This window comes from Phascolarctos cinereus, unplaced genomic scaffold (genome assembly GCF_003287225.1).
Source record: "Phascolarctos cinereus isolate Bilbo 61053 unplaced genomic scaffold, phaCin_HiC Scaffold_726;HRSCAF=1367, whole genome shotgun sequence".
Classification (NCBI taxonomy): Eukaryota; Metazoa; Chordata; class Mammalia; order Diprotodontia; family Phascolarctidae; genus Phascolarctos; species Phascolarctos cinereus.
Genome location: NW_027556098.1, coordinates 116,062,066 through 116,086,589, shown reverse-complemented (window position 1 = coordinate 116,086,589; position 24,524 = coordinate 116,062,066). Strand labels below are relative to the sequence as shown.

At 38.5% G+C, this 24,524-nt stretch overlaps 1 protein-coding gene across 1 annotated transcript in view; it reads left to right on the top strand.

Moving 5' to 3' along the window:
• The window catches only part of HACD2 (3-hydroxyacyl-CoA dehydratase 2), a 95,947-nt gene that overhangs the window by 58,449 nt on the left and 12,974 nt on the right, over positions 1-24,524 (top strand). Inside the window, exons 5-6 of the mRNA XM_020985978.2 lie at positions 13,121-13,242; positions 15,679-15,857. Of these exons, the coding sequence (XP_020841637.1) occupies positions 13,121-13,242; positions 15,679-15,857 (301 nt within the window). The remainder of the gene's footprint in view (positions 1-13,120; positions 13,243-15,678; positions 15,858-24,524) is intronic.

Here is a 24,524-nt window from a genome sequence, read left to right as displayed (position 1 = left end):
CAGAGAACAATCTGCACAAAAGAGCCCCTTTCAAGGCTGAAATGCAACTTTCGTGCACTTCTGGATTGTGTAAGATATGAATTGATGTGTGGCTGCATGCTGAGGATGTACATAACATTTTAGAAAGAAGTCTAACTCTCTAAGTTTGATGCATTCAATATTTATGCATTATTAAAAATCCTAGCTTTTTTCAGATTGCTCAGAAAAGTAACTTTTACTTAACAGGACAAAACCTTTATATTCTCATGTTACCATATTTGCTCTGGCTACTTTCATCATAATCATACCAGTGAGTACCATTTTAAAAATTGTATTTCTCTTTGGTTTTTCATTTGGTATGTTCAGGTAGATCAGGGCTGAGAAATCTTTTGTCCAGTGAGGACAATTAACCCAGAGGAAAATCAGTCAAGGGCCGTAGAAAAATAAAAAATAATTCAATTTAGTGTATATTTTCCTCTCAAAAAATAAGAGCAAAGAACATTAAATTTTACTTAGTAAGTACAACAAATGTAAAAGATTAAGTAGGTTTCATAAAGTAAAAAAGATAGTTGAAAATGAGAAAATATGGTGGAAGAGAGAGGAAGGAAGAAAGAGAAATCAAAGCTGGGAGAAGGTACAGACCAACATGTCAGAGAAAGGACACAGGGATGAAGTGAAGGGAAGAGAGAATTTGATTTAATGAAGAGAAAGAAGAAGCAACCACAAAGTTAGAGCTAAAAGGAACCAACCCCCTCATTTTACAGATGAAGAAAGTGGACCCAGTGGTCTTTCCTGATATTACAAAAGTAGATCTGGGATATAAGAAGCCCAAGTCCTCACATTCCAAACCCAGTGCTTTTTCCAGACAGTTAGGCTTAAATAGGTTTTAAGGTGAGTGTTAATAGATGAAAACTGCTTGTCATATCCTTCTGTAGGCTTTGGGAGTTATTACCCTCGGAAACTCTGGCTAATTACTGTTAACCCCTCAGAAGCTCTGCTCTGAATGGTATAGCCACAGTAGCCCTCAGTGGGGAAGATTACTCTATGGAATGTAGTGGCTGGAGCCTGAACAATATAATTTCCTAGGATACTTGCTACCCACCAGATAAGGTCAAGCCTAGAGCCAACTATAGCCTGCATGACGTGCTTGCAGAGATGTCCTTCCCCTGGTCTAGATTTAAAGTCATAGTTGCATGATGGCCTTTTTGCTTAATATGATCTATGAAGCTGGTTGAGGAGCTTGTTAGGTTTCCATAGCTTACATCTGCTCTCTTTAAGAAGAGGAAGACGCAGCATGTTATTTTTGCTCTTTTGCCACTATCTCTGTGATTAAAAACCTGAGAGGCAGATCTTTCCTTTCATGGAAGAAAAGAGACATTGAGAGAGAATCTACTGTGTGTAATGAAGACTAGAAGAGGAAGTTAGTATTATAATGGTAGGTGAACTATTTTAAGACCAGTAATTGAAGTAAAAAATAACAATTGGCTGAGAAGCTTGATAAGAGAAAAATCTTTTTACTAGACCAAGAGGTCACCAGTTGAAAATACATCATAGGGTATCGGTGAGAAGTGCTTCAGTTGTATAGGGCTGCTTCAGTTATCAGATTGAGTACCTCTCTGGTTCAAGGAATTGGTGCTCTTTTAGTGGTCTGACATGGGAGGAGAGGGTGGCAGCCCTCCAGCACCCACCTCTCCCTTTCAATTCTCATTAAGAACACTGATCCTGTGAAATTTGTTGACCTTGTTTCCTGGAAAGAAATGTAAGCCTTACCAGAAGATGAATATACTTAGCTGCTCTGTTTAAATAATATTAGCTTGAGGTCACTATAATAGCCATCTAGTGTATGTTTGGACATGGGAGCTTTTGTAGGAGTGCCTGGGCCAATGAAATCCAGCTGACCATGTATTATTATATTATATTATATTAATATTATTATATTATCCTCAGCTTCAAGTGCTGAGTTCCTGCTCCAGTCCATCCTTCACTCAAATGTCAATTAATTTTCCTGAAGTGTAGATCTAACCACATCCTCTCCTCTTTGCCTCTTCCTTCCCTCCCACCCCCCTCCCCCATTTAATAAGCTCCAGTGGCTCCTAGTCACTTCCAGGATCAAATATAAAACCCTCTATTTGGCATTTAAAGGCCTTCATACAACCTGGTCTCCAGGCTCATCTGGCTTCTGTGCCGTCTCCTATACAAGTTGCTCTGTCTTCGGATTCCATGAATTTTGACTACTGTCACCGGTGCTTGAAATACTGTCCCTCCTTGTCTCCTGGCTCCCCTGGTTTCTTTGGCTCCTTTTAAGAACTGATCCCCCTTAATTCTAGTGACATCCCTCTAATGATTATCTCCATTTTATCCTGTGTATCTTGTTTGAACATAGTTGTTTGCATATTGTCTGCCCCATTAGACTTCGAGTTCCTTGAGAGCAAGGAAAGGACTGTTTGGGGGTTTTTTGACTTTCTTTATATCCCCAGCACTTAACACAGTGCCTAGCACATAGTAAGCATTTAATAACTTGACAGAGTTCTCTTCAGAAATTTCCATCAACCTGTGTGTTTGGGATCACAATGAACCTTAGTGGTCTCCATTTTAGTCAGTGGTTGTTTCAAGGAATCCAGGGATACCTGAGATGGAATATGAATATTTGAAAGCAGTCTGCTCAGGCCAACCTTGGACCATCCTGATTTGATGGCTGTGAATCCCTTAAAGTTCTGTGGGGCTCTAGGCAGGCAATTCCTCAGGGGCATAGTTTGTGAATTAGCTGATAGTCTTTTGGGGAGACTTATCTGATAAGGAAATAATGGGCCTGGCGATTCATTCACAATGGAATCTTACTATATAGAATAATCTTTTTTTTTTTTTGGCTAGGCAGTGGGGTTAAGTGACTTGCCCAGGGTCAAACAGCTAGTAAGTGTTATGTGTCTAAGACTGGATTTGAACTCAGGTCCTCCTGAATCCAGGCCCGGTGCTCTATCCACTACGCCATCTAGCTGCCCCTAGAATAATCTTTATAGCCATAAACTAGTCAGTGTACCATTTTGCAAAGTGGCACCTACCTTAAGAGATCATGGGGTTACAAATGAAAAACCCCAAAAGACAGAGTCCTGGATAATTATAATCAATTTATTAATTAGGCTAGCTAATTACCAATAAATTGATGGTCAGTGGTCTCTCTTGCTAACCAAAGACAAAAAGCCTGAAAGCCTTAAATATTTTTTGAAAGCCCTTGATAAGTGAAAATCAACCCTGATTGATTGACATTTAATGAGGAGATGGGCTAGAAGTCTTCAGCTCCTCCTGCTAAGAATGTTGTTTAATCATAAGACTCATCCACCTGAAGCAGTCTGGACAAGGGATCTATCTCCACCCAGACCACTCTGGTTGGTTTTCTCCTTCATGAGCTGGGTCACTTTAAACTCTGATGGAGGGGTACAAGGACAGGGGCTCTTCACCTTCTTCCCTCCTCAAGAAATGGATTTTGTTTATACTCATAACATAAGTAAGGTCTCCTATTTGGGTGGGGTCCCACTCAAGATTGTAGAGCATGTACCTTGAGGGCTAGGATGATCTTATCAATCAGTCATGTCCTTTAGAGACTGACTGTACCGAGGCTGGACCTTAAATAAGGAAATAAAGGAGAAAAGCCTGGATCCCAAATTAATAATTGGTTATTACTATAATACTAAAATAGGCTCAACGGATAGGTTCAGATGAGATTATATAAACTCCTAATGGCTGTGTAAATGATGGCTATTGTATGTTGAATTGGAGTGAATTTAGAAAACCTTATTTACCAATATCTAATAAATCTTAAGTTTTAATTTTAACTAGCTTGTACTAAAAAACAGTGCTAAATTATTGTTTGGGAATGGTAAGAGCTTTCTTAGCCAATTTCTTTTGTTATTCCTAAGGTTTTAAAGGTAAGTTCTTCAGAGTTACGTTCTTTTGCTACCCTATTAAAAAAATATCAAGACTCATGAAAGGAAAGGCAGCTCTTCTAGCAAGAGTCCGTCCTTTCAGATTCTGTCGCCAGTCTACTTGGAGTCAGCCTTTGTCACTGAGAACTGATCAAAGGAGTTTCCTGTGTCCTCTCATCAAGGTGCCTGGGCATATACTCACCTTCTTGGGAAGAAAATAGTGGACAAAAGTCTATGTCCAATAATCAATAATAATAATAATAATCGATAATAATCAAGTTGATGAGGGAATTAAATAGATTGATCAAGGGCTCACTCTCTTGTCCCCTTCCTTTTCTCCACCCCCTCCACTCATCAGCTTCCTCATTTGTAAAATAAGAATGTTGGATTAGATTATTTCCAGGGTCCTTTTCAGTCCTAGATTCTTTGATATCTATCATCCTTATCATTTAGATTATAACTCCTCAAAGATAAGGATTTTTTCCATATAGTATCTTTCCTATCTTAGCATCCATTAAGAATTCATATCATAAATAATAATACATGAATTTGTCAAATTATATGAAAAGATTCTGGTTAATATTTGTCTAAATGTATTTTTTAAAAATCTAGCCACCCACAGAATAGAATTTTCCAAATTTTCAGTGATCATTAAGGATAGAAATCAATTTGAAATGACTGTCAAAGCTACATAAATCATTATTCAGCAATGTTTATCAATTTCATTCCTTAAAATGTTGAGTATATTGTTAGAATTGTGGAGAGAATCGTCTAGAAGAGCTAACTCTTCATTACAATTACCGGCATCTACAGAACTTTGCCTTGCCATATAGAAAATCCTTGTTAGCCTTTACCTTCCCAAACCCAACAAGTTACTGAAAACGAGGGTGGATGGCAGATTGTCTATCTTAAGATCAATTCATACCCCATTTACACTATTTTAAGTGGGCCTGCTCACCACTTTCAAATCTGAGAAGCTGTTCCTGGTCTCTTGTTTATAAACTTCATTCTTTGCCTTTTTCTTTCTGCCCTATTTGGCCTTTGAAATTTAGCCTCTGTGTTTACTTAGACTTGTTCCTAACTTTACCTTCCTGCCTTGGATCTCTGAGTGCTTGCCCAGGCCCGCTTACCTGGGCCCTGAGCTTCTACCACATCCACTGGTAAGGCTTGACACTCTAGATTGCTGACCCTGTCCATAACCTCTACTTAATTTACTCGTATACACACTGGGTAGCCACTCTGCCCCACCTCCTGGTTCCCACCCTTTCACACGGGCCTCTGTTGTCCCTAGAGGAGGCCTAGTGCTCTAATAGAAAGGAACAGTAGGTTAGGAGTAATAAGACTTGAGTCTCAACTCTACACTTATTGCCTTTTGCTGCCTGTGTAACCAGAAACATTTAATTTCAGTTCTTTTGTTAGGTTCCTCAACTGTACAATATAGGAGTACTGGACAAAATGTTCTATAAATCCTGTGACTTTATGACTCCTCATCATATAATAATCATAACTAGTGTTTATAGAGCACTTGAAAGTTTGCAAAGCACTTTTGAAATAGTATCTTATTTGATACTCACAGCATCCCTGGGAGGAAGGTGCTGTAATTATCCCCATTTTACAAATGAAAAAAATGAAGGGTAAGTGGCTTGCCCTGGTCAAACTGCTAACCGAATGTCTGAGGCTAGATTTGAACTAGGGTCTTCCTGACTCCAGGCCCAGGGCTGTCTTGATTGCGTCACTGAGCTACACTTCTTGTGTGGTTAAATGCAGCATTTGAGTTATAAAATATGTGCAATGTTATTTAGACATCAACAAATGAAGAACATTTTGAAATCATCTCTATAAGCACTCACAGTTTTGGAACAGACCTGTGAATTTTTTTTTTCCTAAGCAGTGGGATTAAGTGACTTGCCCAGGGTCACACAGCTATTAAGTGTTATATGTCTGAGCCTGGATTTGAACTCAGGTCCTCCTGAATCCGGGGCCAGTGCTGTATCTACTGCACCATCTAGCTGCCCCCAGACCTGTGATTTCATTGGTAGAGAGGACTCCTGGTGGGAAAATTCTCTCTACCAATCTACCACTTGCATGTCTGCAAGTGTTTTGGAGAACTGCTTGGGGCACTGATTTTTGCTCAGAATCACCAAGACTGAGTAAGCAAACATTAATTAAACATTTACTGTGTGCAAGCATGTAGCACTGGGGATACACATAAAAGCAAATAAGACAGTCCCTGCCCTCAAGGAGTTTGAAGACAAGCATAAAGGGATTCTGGAAAGCCAGGAGGAAGAGAGGAAGGGGGAGAAAGGTGCACATTACCTGAGTGGCTGGGGAACTGCGGGAAACTATAAGAAGTGGTCTGTTTCCTGACTAGGTAAGGCTAAAGGCACCTATTAGGGATTGACTTATATGAAAGTCATGCTGATTTAGACAAAAGTCTGGAGAAGTAAAGTTTTAAAATGTGAACTGGAAAAACAAAGCAAGTAAAATTAAATATGCGGGAACAAAAGATAGTACTGTTCTTAAAAAAAAAATCTAGAGAAAAACCCACAAAAGATCTCCATTGCTTCATCATGATGTGGAAATGAGTCTGGATTCTTTACAGTTCTTTTGCTGAGCTCGAGCTCTGTTAGGTCCTACCATGCTAGAAAGGTTTTGAGTACAGTCTTACAGTAGACCATTTCTATTGTAAAAGCATCAGTCTATCTGCTACAGCCTGTTTGTGTCTATCATATGCTATTCCATGCTTTTTAGATCACCTGTAATTTCAATTCTTCAGAAATTAGAGTGATTGAATCTAGCAACACTCTGTGGAAATGCAAATCAACGGATTCAAACCAGGTCAGGAACTTAAAGAGTGCAGATCAGGGGGGCAGTTACAAACTTCTCCCTTGATCACACTACTTTGGAAGCCCTGAAAAACTTAAAAGCCGCTAGGCTGAGCTGTGAAAGCAGTAGGACATAAAAGACAGAAACACAGACCAGACATGCCCCTCTTCCTTCTGCCTCCCCACTCCCTACCCTCGTCCTCAATGAGCAGAGCTGAATGCTAAAGTCCAGTCAAGAAATAGGCTCTAAAAATGAGAACAAAAACCAAAACCCTTGACCATAAAAAGTTAATATAGTAACAAGGAAGCCTGAGATACAAACATATAATACAATGATTTTAAAACATCTACAAGCAAATCCTCAAAGAAAAATGCAGATTAGATACAAGAATTCCTGGAAGAGTTTAGTTTTTTGTTTTTTGGTTTTTTAAGCAAAAAAAAAAAGGAAAAGAAATGAGAGCTACGCAAGAAAATTGTGAAGAGAGAATTAAGTTTGGTAAAAGGGGGTACAAAACTTCACTGAAGAAAATAACTCCTTAAAAATTAGGATAGGTCAAGTAGAAGCTAATGACACCATAAGACATCAAGAAACATTAAAACAAAGGCAAAATACTTTTTTTAAAAAATAGAAGAAAATGTGAAATATCTCAGAAAAAAGTCAATTGCCCTGGAAAATAGATTGAGGAGGGATGATTTAAGAATCATTGAACAACAACAACAACAAAAGAAAGGATCTTAGATATTATATTTCAAGAAATGATAAAGGGAAACTTCCCAGATATCTTAGAACCAAAAGGCATAATAGAAATTGAAAGAACCCATCAGTCACTTCCTAAAAGAAATTACAAAATGAAAACTTCCAGAAATATTGTAGCCAAAATCCAGAACTCTCAGATCAAGGAGAAAATACTGTGAGCAGCCAGAAAGAAATAATTAAAATACCATGGAGCCATTGTCAGGATTACACGAGATTTAGCAGCTACCACTGTAATGGAACAGAGGGCTTGGAATATGAAATTCCAAATGACAAAGGAACTACAACATGGTGAGATGTAGTGTCTTTTCTTCTTCAGGCTAAATATCCACCATTTGTTCAGCCAGTCCTCCTAAGACATGGACTCAAGGCCCTTCTCCATCCTGATTGCCTTATTCTGGATAGGTTGCAGATTAACAGTGTCCTCCTTAATTTCTGATGTACAGAACTGAACACAGCACTCCAGATGATGTTTGATGAGGCTAGAGTGTGGTGGGACTATAACCTCCCTATTGTGGAAGCTGTATTCCCCTTAATGAAGCTCAAGTACATATTCTTTTTTTTTTCCTGTTATATTACACTGCTAACTTACTGACTTTGAAGTTTACTAAAGCCTCCAGATCTTTTTCAGAACTTCTAACTGAGCCTTCCCCATTACATACTTGTCAAGCTGTTTTTTGATACCCAAGTACACAACTGCATTTACCCCTTTTGAATTTCACCTTATTAAATTCAACCCTTTGTGTCAAGTCATCCACTGTGTTAGTCATCCTTGAAGCTTTGCCGTTTGTGTCTCCATTCAGAAACTCAAACAGCCCAGGACTAAGCACAGATCCCACTGGAGATCTCCTGACTAATCTTGTAGTCTGGCTGTCTAAACAGTTCTGAATTCTTCTGATTGTATTTTCATTTAGTCCATGTCTCTCCATCTTCTCCACAAGTATAGTGTCTCAGTAGTATCTCAAATTATTATAAGCGCTGCTAAAGTCTAGGTAAACTTCCTATAGCTTGCCCTTTATTTACTAGTTTTGTTATACTATCAAAAATATAGATGAGGTTAGACTGGCATGACCTTATTCTTGATGAAGCCATGATAGTTCATTGTAATCACAGCTTTACTATCTAGACATTTACCAGTGATCTCTTTAAGAGATCCTAGACCCTATCTACAATTTGTATGGAAATCAAAGTCAAGTTCATATTATGACCGTGAGTGAGAATGAAAAGTATAATGTCAGTATTCCCAGAAGTTTATCAAATGTCTTGTGGCCTGTTTGGACCCCACAGAATGTAGAAGCACAGATATTTGTGTTCAAAGTTCTTATTTTGTTGGTTTCATGGCAGGAAAAAAAGTTTCTCTGCATGTGAAACCCAGGAAGCAGGCCGACATGCATAATGTCTCAAAGCGTCCATTGTAAGTATAGGGTCTGTTCAGGTTCTGGGTTAGATATTTATTTAGTTGCTTCCTGATAATACTCAAGAATTGTGCTGCCTGTGATTGTCCTTGCCACAGAAAAGGATGTTTGTTGTGTGGGATACCAATAAAAAAGGCAAGAGGCAAGCTGGTTTTTAACATTTTTTTAAAAATTTCTATAAAAGGGTAACTCCTTCCTAAAAATCACTGCAGGATACAACTATAGGAGCTTGAAAGGAATGAAAAACACTTACATCACAATGCATTGGCCCCTGGCATTCATAACATTTCAGCTGAATGTAGGGAATGAAGGACAAAGAGGAGTCAAAGATGGCTTCAGAGTTTTAAAATTGGGGGATTAAGAGGATAATGGTGAGGATACAGGTAAGGAAGTTGCTTTTGTCAGTATTTGGGAGTGGAAAAATGATGAGTTACTGATGGTTTATGCTGGTTATCTGTAAAAGAGGGAACCGTTGTAGAAAGAACCTTGGACTTAGGTTTAGAAGAACTGGATTTTAGTTATGGCTATTTACTTCCTCATGAATTGCCTAGAGAAGTCCCTTCATCTCTCTAAGCCCTCTGTTTTTTCATCCATAAAATAGAATAATAGGCCCATCTACGTCATAGGGTTGTTGTGAGAACACATTGTAAACCTTAAGACACTATGTAAATGTAAATTATTATAAATGACTTGAGCTTTAAAATAATCCTAATGACAATTTTTAGAAACACCACAGGTTGGCAGTGTCACTCCTTTAAAAGCTATTTTGTCACTAAAAATAAAACATGAACATCCTGACTTTGCACAATTAATATCATAGGCCTTTAAAGTTAGAAACCTCATAGGTTATCTGGTCTAAGTCCTTTATTTACAAATGATAAAACTGGTACCCAGAGAAGTTGTGATTCACCTTCGCACTCCAAATCTAGTGCCGCTGAGAAATATTTGTGGTTTTTTGAGATTGAAAACAATTTTTGAAAACGGGAGGGAGGGTAGATTCCAAAAGTATTCTCTTCAGCTTCCTTTTGAAGTGACAGTTATTTGCTTTTAAAGAACATATACCTGTGTTTTCTACTTGAAGATTGCGGTTATTTAAGGAAGTATTAGTTGTAGTCACAAGGTAGAACATTGTGCTGTATACTCACACTTTTCAAATGTACACTTAACAATCCCTAAAGGAAGAATTAAAGTCACTTATGTAACCATAGACTCTTGAAGTTGGAAGGGACCTTCAAAATCACCTAATCCAACCAACTGTTCAGTACAATGCCTGGCAGAGAGATGGGCATCCAACCTTTGCTTGAATAATTTTGTAAGCGGGGAGCTCATTACTTCAGAAGGCAGCACTTTCCATTTTTAGAAAATTCTTGCTTTGCCAAAATCTTTCTAGTACCTTCCTCCCGCTGGTCCTGGTTCAGGCCTTTGAGGCAATTCAGAATGGGTCTGTTCCTTCTTCTACATGAAAGTCTATTGAAAATAGCTATCATCTCTCCTCTTTAAGTCTCCTCTAGAATCTTTACCATCCTAGTTGATCTTTTTTGGATTTTATAGTGTATCAGTGTTCCTTTGAAAGTGTCAAACCCAGAACTTAAACATAATGCTCCAGATATGGTCTGACCAGTGCAAAATATGAGACTGTTATTACTTGAAACCAAGACACTAGGACACTGTACCTAAGATTGCATTAGCTTATTTTGCTACATCATAGTGTTGGCTCAACCAAAACTCCAAGATTTTTTTTTTAACCTGAATTACCCAAACTGTTACCAGGCCAGTACAATTCATTTTTCACGTAATTACAGAATTTCACATTTATCTTCATTAAATGTCATTCATTCGGTTTTGGCCTAGTATTACATATTTGGCCTGTTTTTCACAATTCACTTTATTTTGAATATTGATTCTGTTATTTATGCTTTCTCTCATCTGCACATTTTTGAGAATAACTGTGTTGCACTTGCATCTGATCCAAAAGTATCATTTGTGTGAAAATCAGTGGGCCTTTTAGGAGTTCCTTTCTGTAGGGACCCAGGATGAAATTTTATCAAAGTATTAGGAGCAAGCAAGTTTTCACACTTTGCCTGAGTTCATACTTATTGTGTTTTTAATGGCTGATTGCTGAGTTCTTGGGTAGACTTTTTGCTTTGTTTTGTATCATTATTAATGTTAGTTCAAAGGGGCAAACAACTTTCAAAAGCTGTTTTGGGATCCCAGAAAGAGAAACCAAGGGATGAAGTTCCCCAAGATTGACTGAAGTACTTAAAGGAAGTTTTCACAATAATCTCTGGTATTTCAGATAGGACTTACACCTTTGAAGTACCAAAACATGTCCATGTAGACGTCAAAAGATTTCAGATCTTGCTTTATCCCTTCTCCCACTTCTAATTTGGTCCTAATAATCTACAAATACAAGAAAACACAAAATAAACTCAAGAAACACAACCGTTAGTATTGGGTTTTAAGCATGAGTTCAACTTATTCACTTTTGGAGGATGGTCTCAAAACAAGATGTTTTTGGTGTGGTGTAGATGCCCTCTTTCCACCCCCTCTGATGTAAGAGCAGAAGGAAGGGGAAAAGTAACTCTTGCTTTTGACAGCATGAAATTCTTATTATTTTTAGAGAATAGTAACTATGAACAATAAGACTCATTGTCAGAGCAATTTAGTTAATAGTTATGTAAATGACTAGTTATTCCATTGTGTAGGGGGAGAACTGCATGTAGACTTTCTTAGGAGGAACCTAAGCATCATAAGAATTATTTTAACATTACAAACCTAAAGGTCAGAAAGTAGCATTAATATACTTTTGTCATACAAGTAGTAAGACTGAGACTGCCCATTTTTTCATTAAGATTTATTCTTTTTTCCCCCAAAAGATATTAAGAAAAGTCTTTATTTTTCATATAGTCTTGGCCTGCCCTTCACACTCGAATGTGGGAAAACATAGGTTATTAAGGTTCGAGGGAAGCAGTGCTTGTTACTTATAATTTTCTTTCAAAAACAAAATATGACTTTAATGCAGGGGTTCTAAGCTTGTGGCCTAAGGATGATCCATGGATAGATGTCAGCCTGTGCACTTGAATGGGGAAAAAATTTACCTCTTTATTTTCACTAACCTTTGATTTCCTTTACAATCCTATACATTTTATACATTTAGAAACATTCTGAAAAGGGGTCCCTAGGCTTCACCAGACTTCCAAAGCATCCATGACTCAGAAAAGGTGTAAAACACCATAGCAATTTATTGTATGTGTGTGTAAGACCCTTGGGCATCTGGGGAGACAACATTACGCTTTGTACAACGAGCATGAATGGCAGTGATATCTAGTGGCACTTTGATAAGTATACTGCTTTTAAGCACATGAACATATCCAAAGGAAGGAAAAACTGTCAGTCAGAAAATAGGTTACTGAAATAGTTAAGTCTGGACATTATAGTCGAGATCTAGATCCTCATGGCTTAAAATGCAATACAAGGAGGCCATGAGAAAAGGCCAGTAAATGGGCTTGCCCCTAGGTGGTATCCTTCCTCTGCCCTCAGTTAAAGCAGCCCTCCATGCAGAACCATATTTAGTCATCATTTTAATCATTACACTGCCTTTCTTTCCTGTGATATTCTACTGTGATTCCCAGTTGTCATACAAATCAAATGAAAACTCCTAATAATGGTTTTAAAAGCCTTCTACCAATTGCCCTCCCACCCTCTTACCTAACTACTCTCAACTCCCACTGTCCCTGAATTCATGTTCTTTCTACCAACCAGCAAACCTACTTACTCCATCCCACTCCTAACTTGTCTGTATTTGTCTTTGAGCTGTGGCACATGCTATTTCTCCCACCTGCCATGCCCAGCCTCCTCTAAGCCTTGCCTGCCTTGCCGACAGTGTTCAAAAGATCTTTTTTCATTCTAGGCCTTCCAGACATCATCTAGCCCATCACTTTCCTTAGTACTTGCCACAACTATTATTGGTTACATAATATTCTCATTGCTGTTCTTTGAGGATTTCCTCCTTTTATTTGCATTGGTTCGATCTCTTTAGTCTGTAAGCTCCTCGAGGGCAGAAAACATTATTTTCTTTACTGGCATAACTTACTATTACTCTTTACATAATAGGTACTCATTTGATGATAGATAATACCTTCAAGTTGTACAACTTTTTAACATATTGTGAATAACTCTATTTTTAATGTAGGCTGTTGTTTTTTTTTCCTTCTCTTCTTTAAATAGGTACAGAATGAAGACAGTGTCCTTCTATTTGTGATTGCTTGGACAATCACTGAGATTATTCGCTACTCCTTTTATACATTTAGTCTACTAAACCATCTGCCTTATATCATCAAATGGGCCAGGTAAGAAGCACATTGAGTCATAGCTATCACAATCACCCTATTCCTCCTTTCTTCATTATTTCCTAAGTTTTGCCTCCTGAGAATAGAAGTAACAAGCAGAATGGACAGGGATCTGATCTGTGCTGTCTCCCTCAAGTCAGAAACCATGTCTTCTTGTTTATTTCATGAATAAGAAAATCAGAGTTGTGGTTTTAGATTTTGGAGACTGAGGTTCAAATCCTGCTCCTGGCAGTACTTGCTATGTGACCATGCATAAGTCACTTAAACTCTCACAGCCTTAGTTAATTCACCTGTGAAATGACATCAGTGACACTTACCCCATTCACCTCACAGAGTTGTGGGAAGGAAAGCACTTGGTAAACCTTGAAGCTTGGTAAATATTTGCTGTTATTCTAGTACCTCTCAATTTCACTGGGAAGAATGTTTCAAATTATAATAGCCAGTAGAAGAAATATTCAGGTCTAGCATTGTACTTTGTATCTGGTGAATATATGCTAAGGATTCATTGATGGTTTCAACAAAATCTATTAAAAAGAATTCATTGATTATGGTGTTGAGAGTTAAAGGTAGTTTAGATTCTCAAATAGGACTTCCTAGGTCCAGATGACATCAATTGAATAACTTGCCAAAAAAAATAAGTGCCAGTGTCAGAAGCTTAAAAGTACTCATGTAAATTTTTTCATCAGATTTTCACATTCACTTCAGTATTTATAATGAAATGTAATTCTTCCCTTACCAACTTCAGACTATTAATCTTCTGGAGAAAGTTAGCATTTTCCAGTAGCATTTTCAGTTTGTCAGATTTGTCAAAATTAATGCTTGTCTGCCAGTCATTTGGACACCTACTTTCAGCTAAGTCTGAAGATCTTTTCTAAGCTTAGTTAGAAGGAAACCTAGGAACCAAGACAGGTGTTTTGCTTACCTCATTGATTATACTAGAAGTGTAAGCTATGACTCTCTGTGCTCCCCCATGACCTCTCTGAGCCTCCCTTACCTCATCTCCTTAAAATGAGGAGGGGAATATTGTACGACCTGCCTTTCAGGGTCGTTGTGAGGAGAGCACTTTTTAAACCATAAACTGCTTTTATAAATATGAACTATTATCAAGGGAGCCAAATCAACAAGCATTTACTAAGTGCCTTCTGTGTGCCACTGTGCCGGCACTGTGCAGAGAAAGCCCTGGGGATGCAAAGTAAGGCAGAGGATAATCCCTGCTCTTAAGGAGCTCACCGTCTAATGGTGGAGACAGCATGCAAACAGCCATGTGCAAACAAGATAGACACAGGATAAATTGGAGGGTATCTCAGAAGGAATGCACTAAGATTAAGGAGGCCTGGAAAAGGCTTCTTGCTGAAGGTGGGACTTTAACTTAACTGAGACTTGAGAGAAGCCAGGAGGCAGAGAAGATGAGATCATTATTATTACTAATGTCTTAGTAATTTTAAGGCGATGAAGAAATTTGTCTTTCACTTTTAATTTGAGATATTGTATAGTCATGGATGCCCTTTGAGACTGGTAAGAAACATTCCCCCCAAAAAAGTCCCTATTATTAGTCGTTTTTCAAAAATTAGCTCTTAAAACTTAGGTCTAAGGAAAATAGTGGGTAAGCCGAAAAATCTAGATACTGTTGTGGGGGGGGGGTTGTTTGTTTTTTAAAGAATCAGTACACATTTGAAGGATGGGAATGATTTAAAAAAAAAAACAACTCATTTACTGATAGCTTTTGTTTTTACATGACTTTCATTCCCATGTATATCTTTCCTTTCTTGCTATCCTTTAGCCCAGAATAAAAGAAAAAGAAAAAAGGCAGCTCAGACACTGATCAAGTCTGACAATCCAAGCATTTCTCCATACCTATAGTCCCCCACCTCTTCAAAGAAGGGAGGGAAGGGTCTTTTCTCTTTTGGGGGGAACCAAGCTTGGTATTGTTACTTCATTCAGGGGTTTTTGTTGTTGTCAGTCTTTCCATTTACATTGTTATAGTCATTCTAAAGGGCACCTTGGTGGATAGAGTGCCAGGCCTAGAGTCATGAAGACCTAAGTTCAAATCTGGTCTCAGATACTAGCTGTGAGAACTTGGGCAAGTCATTTAACCCTGTTTGCCTCAGTTTCTTCACTGGTAAAATGTGCCAGAGAAGGAAATGGCAAACTATTCCAATATCTTTACCAAGGAAACTCCAAATGGGGTCACAGAGAGTCAGAACAACTCAACAACAAGGTCATTCTATATATTGTTTTCCTGATTCTAAGTGGTACTCTGCATCAGTTCATATAAGTCTTCCCTGCGCTTTTCTGAATTCTACATATTGTTTCTTAAGGCTTAATAAGGATACCTTACTTGCATATACCCTAGTGTGATGATGGGAGTGAATTTACTAACACTTGAGTCCTATGCCTCTTCAGTAAATTTTTTTGTTGTTGTTTATTTTATTTTAGGTACACGCTTTTCATTGTACTGTACCCGATGGGAGTATCAGGCGAGTTACTCACAATATATGCTGCTTTGCCCTTCGTCAGACAAGCCAGCTTATATTCCATTAGCTTACCTAACAAATACAATTTCTCCTTTGACTACTATGCATTCCTCATTCTGATTATGATCTCTTATATTCCACGTAAGTAAACTATGATGTATGTGTTTTTGTTACTATCCAGTAACTAGATATTAAATTAGAGTGTTTTTGCATTAAGATAAAATAAATTACTAGGTAGGGTCTATATCTACAAGGAAAATTATCCATTTTAACTGAATATTTTCCATTAAAGAGAATTAGCTATGGGGCCCTACTTTTGTCTTGGACCTGAGACCAGTTCAAGTTGGAATCTGCAGTGGAGGCAAAGGAAGAGAGTGGAACCCTCATAGTCCTTCCCTTCTTTGCTTCTCCCCCTCCACCCTCTCAGCCTCAGCACTCTTTCAGGGGTAACATCTCCAGTGTTGTGCTTTGAGACTGAAAGATGATGCTACCTCAGGACTGTGAAGACATGGTTAGAGGCCTAGCTCTGATACTAGCTGCCTGACGTTTCTTGATATCACTGCCCTCAAAACAACATTGAACAATAAATATAACAGGTGTTGAACATCCAGGCAAAAATGCTGAAGGGAGGACAGGAAAAGTCAGAAGGGCCTTGGAAGTGGACTTAGCCTTCTAAGACTTGTGTCTCTCCTTCCATTTATTATTCAACAAGATTTTGCTTTGAATCTTGGGATGGAAAAAGTTGAAAGTAATTATTTCCTTTGGAGATGAGGCGGTAATTTTTAAAGAATGAAAACTAATTTATTTTTCTCCCTAATTCCCATTTTCTTTCTTTCCTTTTTGGAAACAAGAAGCAACAAAGAATTGTTAACTAGAATTTTCCAAATTTAGGGTTTTAAAGGGTTTTTTATTTCTATTATTGTGGGGGGTTTTTTTGAAGAGCACAGCACACATTTAAAATATGTGGAGAGCCAATTAGTCGTGACTTTAATACTTCAGGTTTTAAAGTATCAAACTTAGCATTACTGTGGGCTGCTGTTGTTGCAGAGATACCCTGATGAGTAAATACCCCTTTGTGTTCCATTTCAGCCTCATAAAAGACTGATACCTCTCAGAAGAATCCTATTTGTTAGGGCATAGTATTCAGATAGATAAAGGTAGATAGGGAACACATTTATTAAGCTTTACTATGTGTTAACCACAAATAGCTCTAATTCTTCTTTTAGCTGTGGTACTGAAGTATAAAGCCCATAAAATGCTTCCCAAATAATTTTATGAACTTTGTGCTCAAATAGCTACCTGGAAACTATAGCCACCAAAACCTCCCTCTCTGCCAGCTGCCTCTACCATTTCCTTACTTCCACAGTTAGATGGTACAGTAGATAGAGTGCTGGGCCTGGAGTCAGGAAGACCTGAGTTCAACTATGACCTCAAGACACTTACTAGCCTGGGGCAAGTCTCTGAACTGCTCTCTGCCTCAGTTTCCTCAACTGTAAAATAGGAATCATGACAGCACCTACCTCCCAGTTTTGTGAGGATCAAATGAGAAAATATTTGTAAAGTGCTTAGCACAATGCTTGACACATAGTAGGTACCGTGTAAATGCTTATTCCCTTCTGCCCTCCCTGCAAACAGTAATGTTGCCTCGGGTCCCAACCGTAGGCCCTGTTTTTCTCTTGAACCTAAGGCCAGTTCAAGTTGAAATCTGCAGTGGAGGCAAAGGAAGAGAGTGGAACCTTCGTAGGCATTTCCCTTCCTATCCTTGCTCCTCCAAATTCCCTCTCTCAGCCCCAGCACTGAGGCTTTGAGGCCTAGCTCTGATACCAGCTGCCTGACCATAAGTCGCTGCGTCTCTCTAGGCTTCAGTGTCCTCTGTTCTACAGAGGGGGAAGGGGGTTGGATCAAAAGGCCTGTAAAGCATCTTCTCGATATAATCTATGAATCGCCTCCCCTTTCCTGAGGGGATCCCTGCCACTCTACTGGCAAAGCTCAAGAGATTCTCAGAAAAGCCTCTGAAATAGAACTGACTCTATTTTAGTCCTTTCTGTATCCAAAGAACCACTACCATGACCTCTCTACACAGTTTCTTTTTCTGTTGAAGAGTTAAAAGTACACAAATTAGGGTGGGGGGGAGGGGGAGAGCACCAGAAGGGAGCAGGGAACCTTTTATTCCCTCTCCACTGTATTGTGTTTTATTGCCAGCAGTTAAAAAAAAAAAACTCAGGCCATAGCAAGTTCTGGCCTTATTTGGAGGCCTGTCAGCAGGAAGGTTGTTTGTGAAATGGCATTGCTTCTATAGTAAATGAGGGTGGGAAGCACAGGAGAGAACCTTTTCTTACCTTCTTTCTTCATTGCCTAGTGTTGCTAGCAGTAGAAACCCTTAGAAATAGAACCCCCATTGGGTTATATACCTACTCTGAGGACTTTAGGGTAGGGGAGGGAATTGTTAAGTCTACATTGTATTCTGTAGTAAACCACTGAAGAGAGAAACCATTTTCAGGAACTCCAGGTGATAGCAGTGAAAAGGGAAGCCCAAGGGCCCATTAGAAAAACAGTAGTGACAAGAATCCAGCCTTAACTAAAAAGTGTCACTGAAAATTTATACAAGAAAGAGATAGTGATCCCTGCTTTCCCCTTTCTCTTCTCATCCTCAGTCTCCTGAAATTCCTGTCTTTGCTCTATCACCAATAGCTTGCTTTCCCAGGCCCCTAGGATCTCTGGGAGCCACTGACAAGAACTTGGAATTGGCAGGATCCCCATTCCCGCCAGTCATCTTCAGTCTAGCTCCCAGGGCCACAGTATTTCTGAAATTCCAAGTGGAGACTCCAAATACATTTTCCCATAGAAGAATTGTTGCACATGGTAGTTGGATTCTCTTAATGCCATTAGTATAGTACTCTGTGGAAAGATCAGATGGGCTTTTGTGGGCTGACCTAAAAGCTAACCATCTTAAAGAGTTCTGGGAAAACACCAGCCAATTTATAAATGAACTTTCAGAATGTATTCCATTCTTAAGTTGAGAATTGTCTGTAATCAATTTGCTCTTGTCCAAAAAATATTTGCTACACATCTTTTTCTTTGTGTGTCTGTCTGCAGTTGTTCAGGGGTGGGGGAACTGTGAAGTTTGGATTCCGTCAAAGGGCTGCACTTGAGGACCTAGAGGGCCACATGTGGCCTCGAAGCTGCAGGTTCCTCACCCCTGGAACCTTTCAGTTCCTAGTCTTTATAGTTGGCAATACCATAAATCCATTTTAAACTCAAGCAAGATTTAATCCTTCATTTAGTACCTGAACCTTTATAAACTAAGGCTTTTAATGAGTCACAAGTTAGAAATGACAAGTTTGTCTGCTCTGAATATAGCATTTCATGCTTTTGTGTGAAATCTAAGTCCTACGCCATTTTGAAGAAATATTCAAGTAGGTAACTCTTCATGAAAAAGCCAGATTTGCATTTATTTTTCATTACTTTATTAACCTATCTTGCTTGTTGATGATAGAACCAGGATAACGAAAAAGATCAGCTTTTTTCAAGTGTAAAACAGAGTTGGTTTGGGGATTTGTGAGGTGGAGCTTATCAAATAAAAGGAAGAGCAGCAGCAGATTTTAAAATGTTTAAAACAAAATGAGTTTTATTTTTAAAATAAATTTTATTGATAAATTGGTTTTTTTATTAATTTATTTTTAGTTTTCAACAATCACTTCCATAAGCTTTTAAGTTTTAAATTTTTCTCCACCTCCCTCCCTGCCTCTCTGCCCAAGAAGGCATGCAGTCTGATATAGGGTCTACATATACATTCCTATTAAACATATTTTCACATTAGGCATGTTGTAAGGAAGAAGTAGAATCAATAGGAGGAACCACAAGAAAGGAAACAAAACAGAAGGAAAAAAATAGCAAATAGTATGCTTCGATCTACATTCAAACTCCATAGTTCTTTCTCTGGATCTGGATAGCATTTTACATTGTGAGTCTTTTGGAGATGTCTTAGATGCTTGCATTGGTGAGAAGAGCTAAGTCTATCAAAGTTAGTCATCGCACAATGTGCCTGTTACGTGTACAATGTTCTCCTGGTTCTGCTCACTTCACTTAGCATCAGTCCATACAAGTCTTTCCAGGTTTTTCTGAAGTCTGCTTGCTTATCATTTCTTATAGCAAAATAATATTGCATTACATTCATATACCACAACTTGTTCATCCAGTCCCCAGTGGATGGGCATCCCCTCAATTTCCAATTTTCTGCCATCACAGAAAAAGCTACTATAAATATTTTTGTCCCATTTGTATGATCTCTAGGTCTCTATGAGCCCTAGAAGTGGTATTGCTGGGTCAAAGGGTATGCACATTTTTATAGCCCTTTTGGCATAGTTCCAAATTGCTCTCCAGAATGGTTGGATCATTTCACAACTCCACCAACAATGCATTAGTGTTCCAATTTTCCCACATCTTCTCCAACATTTATCATTTTCCTGTTTTGTCATGTTAGCCAATCTGATAGGTGTAATGTGGTCCCTCAGAGTTGTTTTGATTTGCATTTCTCTAATCAATAGTGATTTAGACCATTTTTTTTATATTACTACAGATAGCTTTAATTTCTTTCTCTGAAAACTGCCTATTCATATCTCTTGACCATTTATCAATTGGGGAATGACTTGTATTCTTATGAATTTGATTTAATTCTCTATATATTTTAGAAATGAGGCCCTTAACAGAGATACTGGTTGTAAAACTTTCCCAGTTTTCTGCTTGTTCCTTATCTTGTTTGCATTGACTTTGTTTGTGCAAAAACTTTTCAATTTAATGTAATCAAAATTATCCATTTTGCATTTCATAATGTTCTCTATCTCGTTTGGTCATAAATTCTTCTGTTCTCCATAAATCTGACAGGTAAACTATTCCTTGCTCTCCTAGTTTGTTTATAGTATCAGCCTTTATATCTAAATTGTGAACCCATTTTGACTTTATTTTGGTATATGGTGTAAGATGTTGGTCTGTGCCTAGTTTCTGCCATATTCTTTCCAGTTTTCCCAGCAGTTTGTGTCAAATAGTGAGTTCTTATCCCAAAAGCCGGGGTCTTTGGGTTTGTCAAATAGTAGATTACTATACTCATTGATTACTGTGTCTTATGTACCTAACCTATTTCAGTGATCCACCACCTTATTTCTTAGCCAGTACCAAGTAGTTTTGATGATTGCTTCTTTATAATACAGTTTAAGATCTAGTGTGGCTAGGCTACATCTTCCCTAGCATTTCTTTTCATTGGTTCCCTTCATATTCTGTACCTTTTTTTCTTTTTTTTTTCTAAATATACATTTATTTATTTTTAGTTTTCAACATTTACTTCCACAAGATTGTGAGTTCCAGATTTTCTCCCCATCTCGTCCCTCCCCCCACCCCAAGATGGCATGCATTCTGAATACCCCTTCCTGTGGTCTGCCTTCTCTTCTATCTCTCCCCCTCTTCTCTTATCCCTTTCCCCTTCTGTTTTCCTGTAGGGCAGAATAGACTTCTATACCCCATTTCCTGTATTTCTTATTTCCCAGTTGCATATTAAAACATTTTTTTTAAACATGTGTTTTTAAAACTTTGGGTTCCAAATTTTCTCCCTTCCTCCCTCCCCACCCCCCCTCATTGAAAAGGCAAGCAACTCAATATAAGTTATACATGTGCAGTCACGCAAAACACTTCTTTAGTAGACGTGTTGTGAAAAACTAACTCTATTTCCCTTAATCCTCTCCTGCCCCCCATTTATTCTATTCTTTCTTTTGACCCTGCCCCTTCTCAGAAGTATTTGCTTTTGATTACCCCCTTTCCCAATCTGCCCTCCTCTCTATCATCCCCCTGCTCTCTTGTCCCTTTCTCCCCCTATTTTCCTGTAGCGTAAGACAGATTTCCATACCCAATTGAATGTGTATGTTATTCGCTCCTTAAGCCAAATCTGATGAGAATAAGATTCACTCATTCTCTCTCACCTTCCCCCGATTCCCCTCCACTGTAAGAGCTTTTCTTTTCTGTTTTTATTTTGTGAGATAATTTACCCTGTTCTACCTCTCCATCTCTTCTTCTCCTAGTATAATAATCCTCTCTAATCCCTTAATTTTATTCTCCAGATATGACCCCTTAAACTTCAACTCAACCTTGTGCCCTCTATCTATCTATCTATCTATCTATCTATCTATCTATCTATCTGTCTATCTATCTATCCATACATATAATTTTTTCCCTCCAACTACCCTAATAGTGGCAAAGGTCTCATTAGTTATAAATATCATCTTTCCATACAGAAATGTAAACAGTTCAACCTTCTCTTTCTTGTTTACCTCTTCGTGTTCCACTTGAATCTTGTATTCGAAAGTCAGATTTTCTATTCAGCTCTGGTCTTTTCATCAAGAATGCTTGAAAGTCCTCTGTTTCACTGAATGACCATTTTTTTCCCCTGAAGGATTATACTCAGTTTTGCTGGGTAGGTGATTCTTGGTTGTAATCCTATCTCCTTTGCCCTCCAGAATATTATATTCTATGCCCTGTGATCCTTTAATGTAAAGACTGCTAGATCTTGTGTTATCCTGATTGTATGTCCACCATACGGAATTATTTCTTTCTGGCTGCTTGCAGTATTTTCTCCTTGACCTGGGAACTCTGGAATTTGGCTATAATATTCCTGGGAGTTTTCCTTGGGATCTCTTTCAGGAGATCGGTGGATTCTTTCAATTTCTATTTTGCCCTCTGGTTCTAAAAATATCAGGGCAGTTTTCCTTGATAATTTCTTGAAAGATGATGTCTAGGCTCTTTTTTTGATCATGGCTTTCAGATAGTCCAATAATTTTTAAATTCTCTCTCCTGGATCTATTTTCCAGGTCAGTTGTTCTTCCAATGAGATATTTCACATTATCTTCTATTTTTTCATTCTTTTGGATTTGTTTTATAGTGTCTTGATTTCTCATAAAGTCACTAGCTTCCAATTGCTCTACTGTAATTTTTAAGGAAGTATTTTCTTCAGTAAGCTTTTGGACTTCCTTTTCCATTTGGCCAAGTTTTCTTTTTAGGGCATTCTTCTCCTCATTGGCTTTTTGGACCTCTTTTGCCATTTGGTTAGGCTATTTTTTAAGTGTTATTTTCTTCAGTATTTTTTGGGTCTCCTTTAGCAAGCTGTTGACTTGTTTTTCATGATTTTCTTGCATCACTGTCATTTCTCTTCCCAGTTTTTCCTCTACTTCCCTTACTTGCTTCTCAAAATCCCTTTTGAGCTCTTCCAAGGCCTGGGACTGATTCATATTTTTCTTGAAGGCTTTGGATGTAGGAGCTCTGACTTCGTTATCTTCTTCTGGTTGTATGTTTTGATCTTCTTTGTCACCAAAGTAAGATAATATAGTCTGACTCTTTTTGCGCTGCTTGCTCATGATCTCAGCCAATTACTTGAGTTTTAAACTTTTTGTTAAGGTTAAGAGTCTGCTTCCAATGTGGAGAATGTACTGTCCCAAGCTTCAGGGGTTTGTACAGCTGTTTTCAGAGATACTTGTAGGGGCCTGTAAATTTTCAGTTCTTCCAAGGTGGTATGATAAGCAGCGAGGTGTTTACTCCTTTCTTGGCCTGTGCTCTGATCTGTTAGTGACCACAAGCATTCCTTTCTGTCCTGGAACTGTGATGAGGGTTTCTTCTCTACAACCACTACAAGCTCCACCATACCAGCGCTCCTCCTTGCCCCAGGACCACCATCCAGAACTGTGACCTAGATCCAAAGCAAGAGATTCCTGCCTCAGCACTGGCAAAGAGATTCCTGCAGTCCCCCTCTGATCAGCCACCGGATCCCCCCCCTCAGTCTATGGGCTGGAAGCTCAGGAGGCAGCCGTTGCCCCCAGGCCACGCTTTTGGGGAACTGAAGCTGAGACCCCACGCTCCTCTCTCAGTACTGCAGAAACAGACTTTTCCCACTGACCTTTTCAGTTGTCTTTGGCGTTCATGGGTTGAGAAGACTGGAAACCACCACAGCTGCCTGCGATTCAGTCCTCTGAGGCCTGTTCCAGGTTTGCTGTGGCCTGAGTATCCACATCACACTGCACTCCTCTCCCAGCCCGGCACGATATGCCTTTCTGATCAACCATCCAGGTTGTCTTGGGCTGGAAATTTGTTTCACTCTGTCTTTTTTTGGGTTCTGCTGCTTTAGAATTTGTTTAGAGCCATTTTTTACAGGTATTTGGAGGGGTTTGGGGGAAGAGCTGAAGCAAGTCACTGCTTTCACTTCGCCATCTTGTCTCTGCCCCCCTGGACCTTTTGTTCTTCCAAATGAATCTTGTTATTGTTTTTTCTAGCTCTATAAAATAATTTTTTGGTACTGAATAAGTACTGAATAAGTAAATTAGCTGAGGTAGAATTGTCATTTTTATTGTATTAACTCGGCCTACCCTACTGATATTTTTTCAAATTATTTAGATCTGACTTTATTTGTGTGAAAAGTGTTTTGTAATTGTGTTCATATAGTTCCTGGGTTTGTTTTGACAAGTAGACTCCTAAATATTTTATAATGTCTACAGTAATTTTGAATGGAATTTCTCTTTCGATCTCTTGCTGTTGGGCTTTGTTAGTAATACAGAGAAATGCCTATGGTTTATGTGGGTTTATTTTATAACCTGCAACTTTGCCAAAGTTGTTTATTATTTCAAGTAGTTTTTTACTTGATTCTCCAGGATTCTCTAAGTATATCATCATATCACCTGCAAAGAGTGATAACTTTGTTTCTTCTTTGCCTGTTCTAATACCTTCAATTTCTTTTTCTTCTCTTATTGCTAAAGCTAACATTTCCAGTACCATATT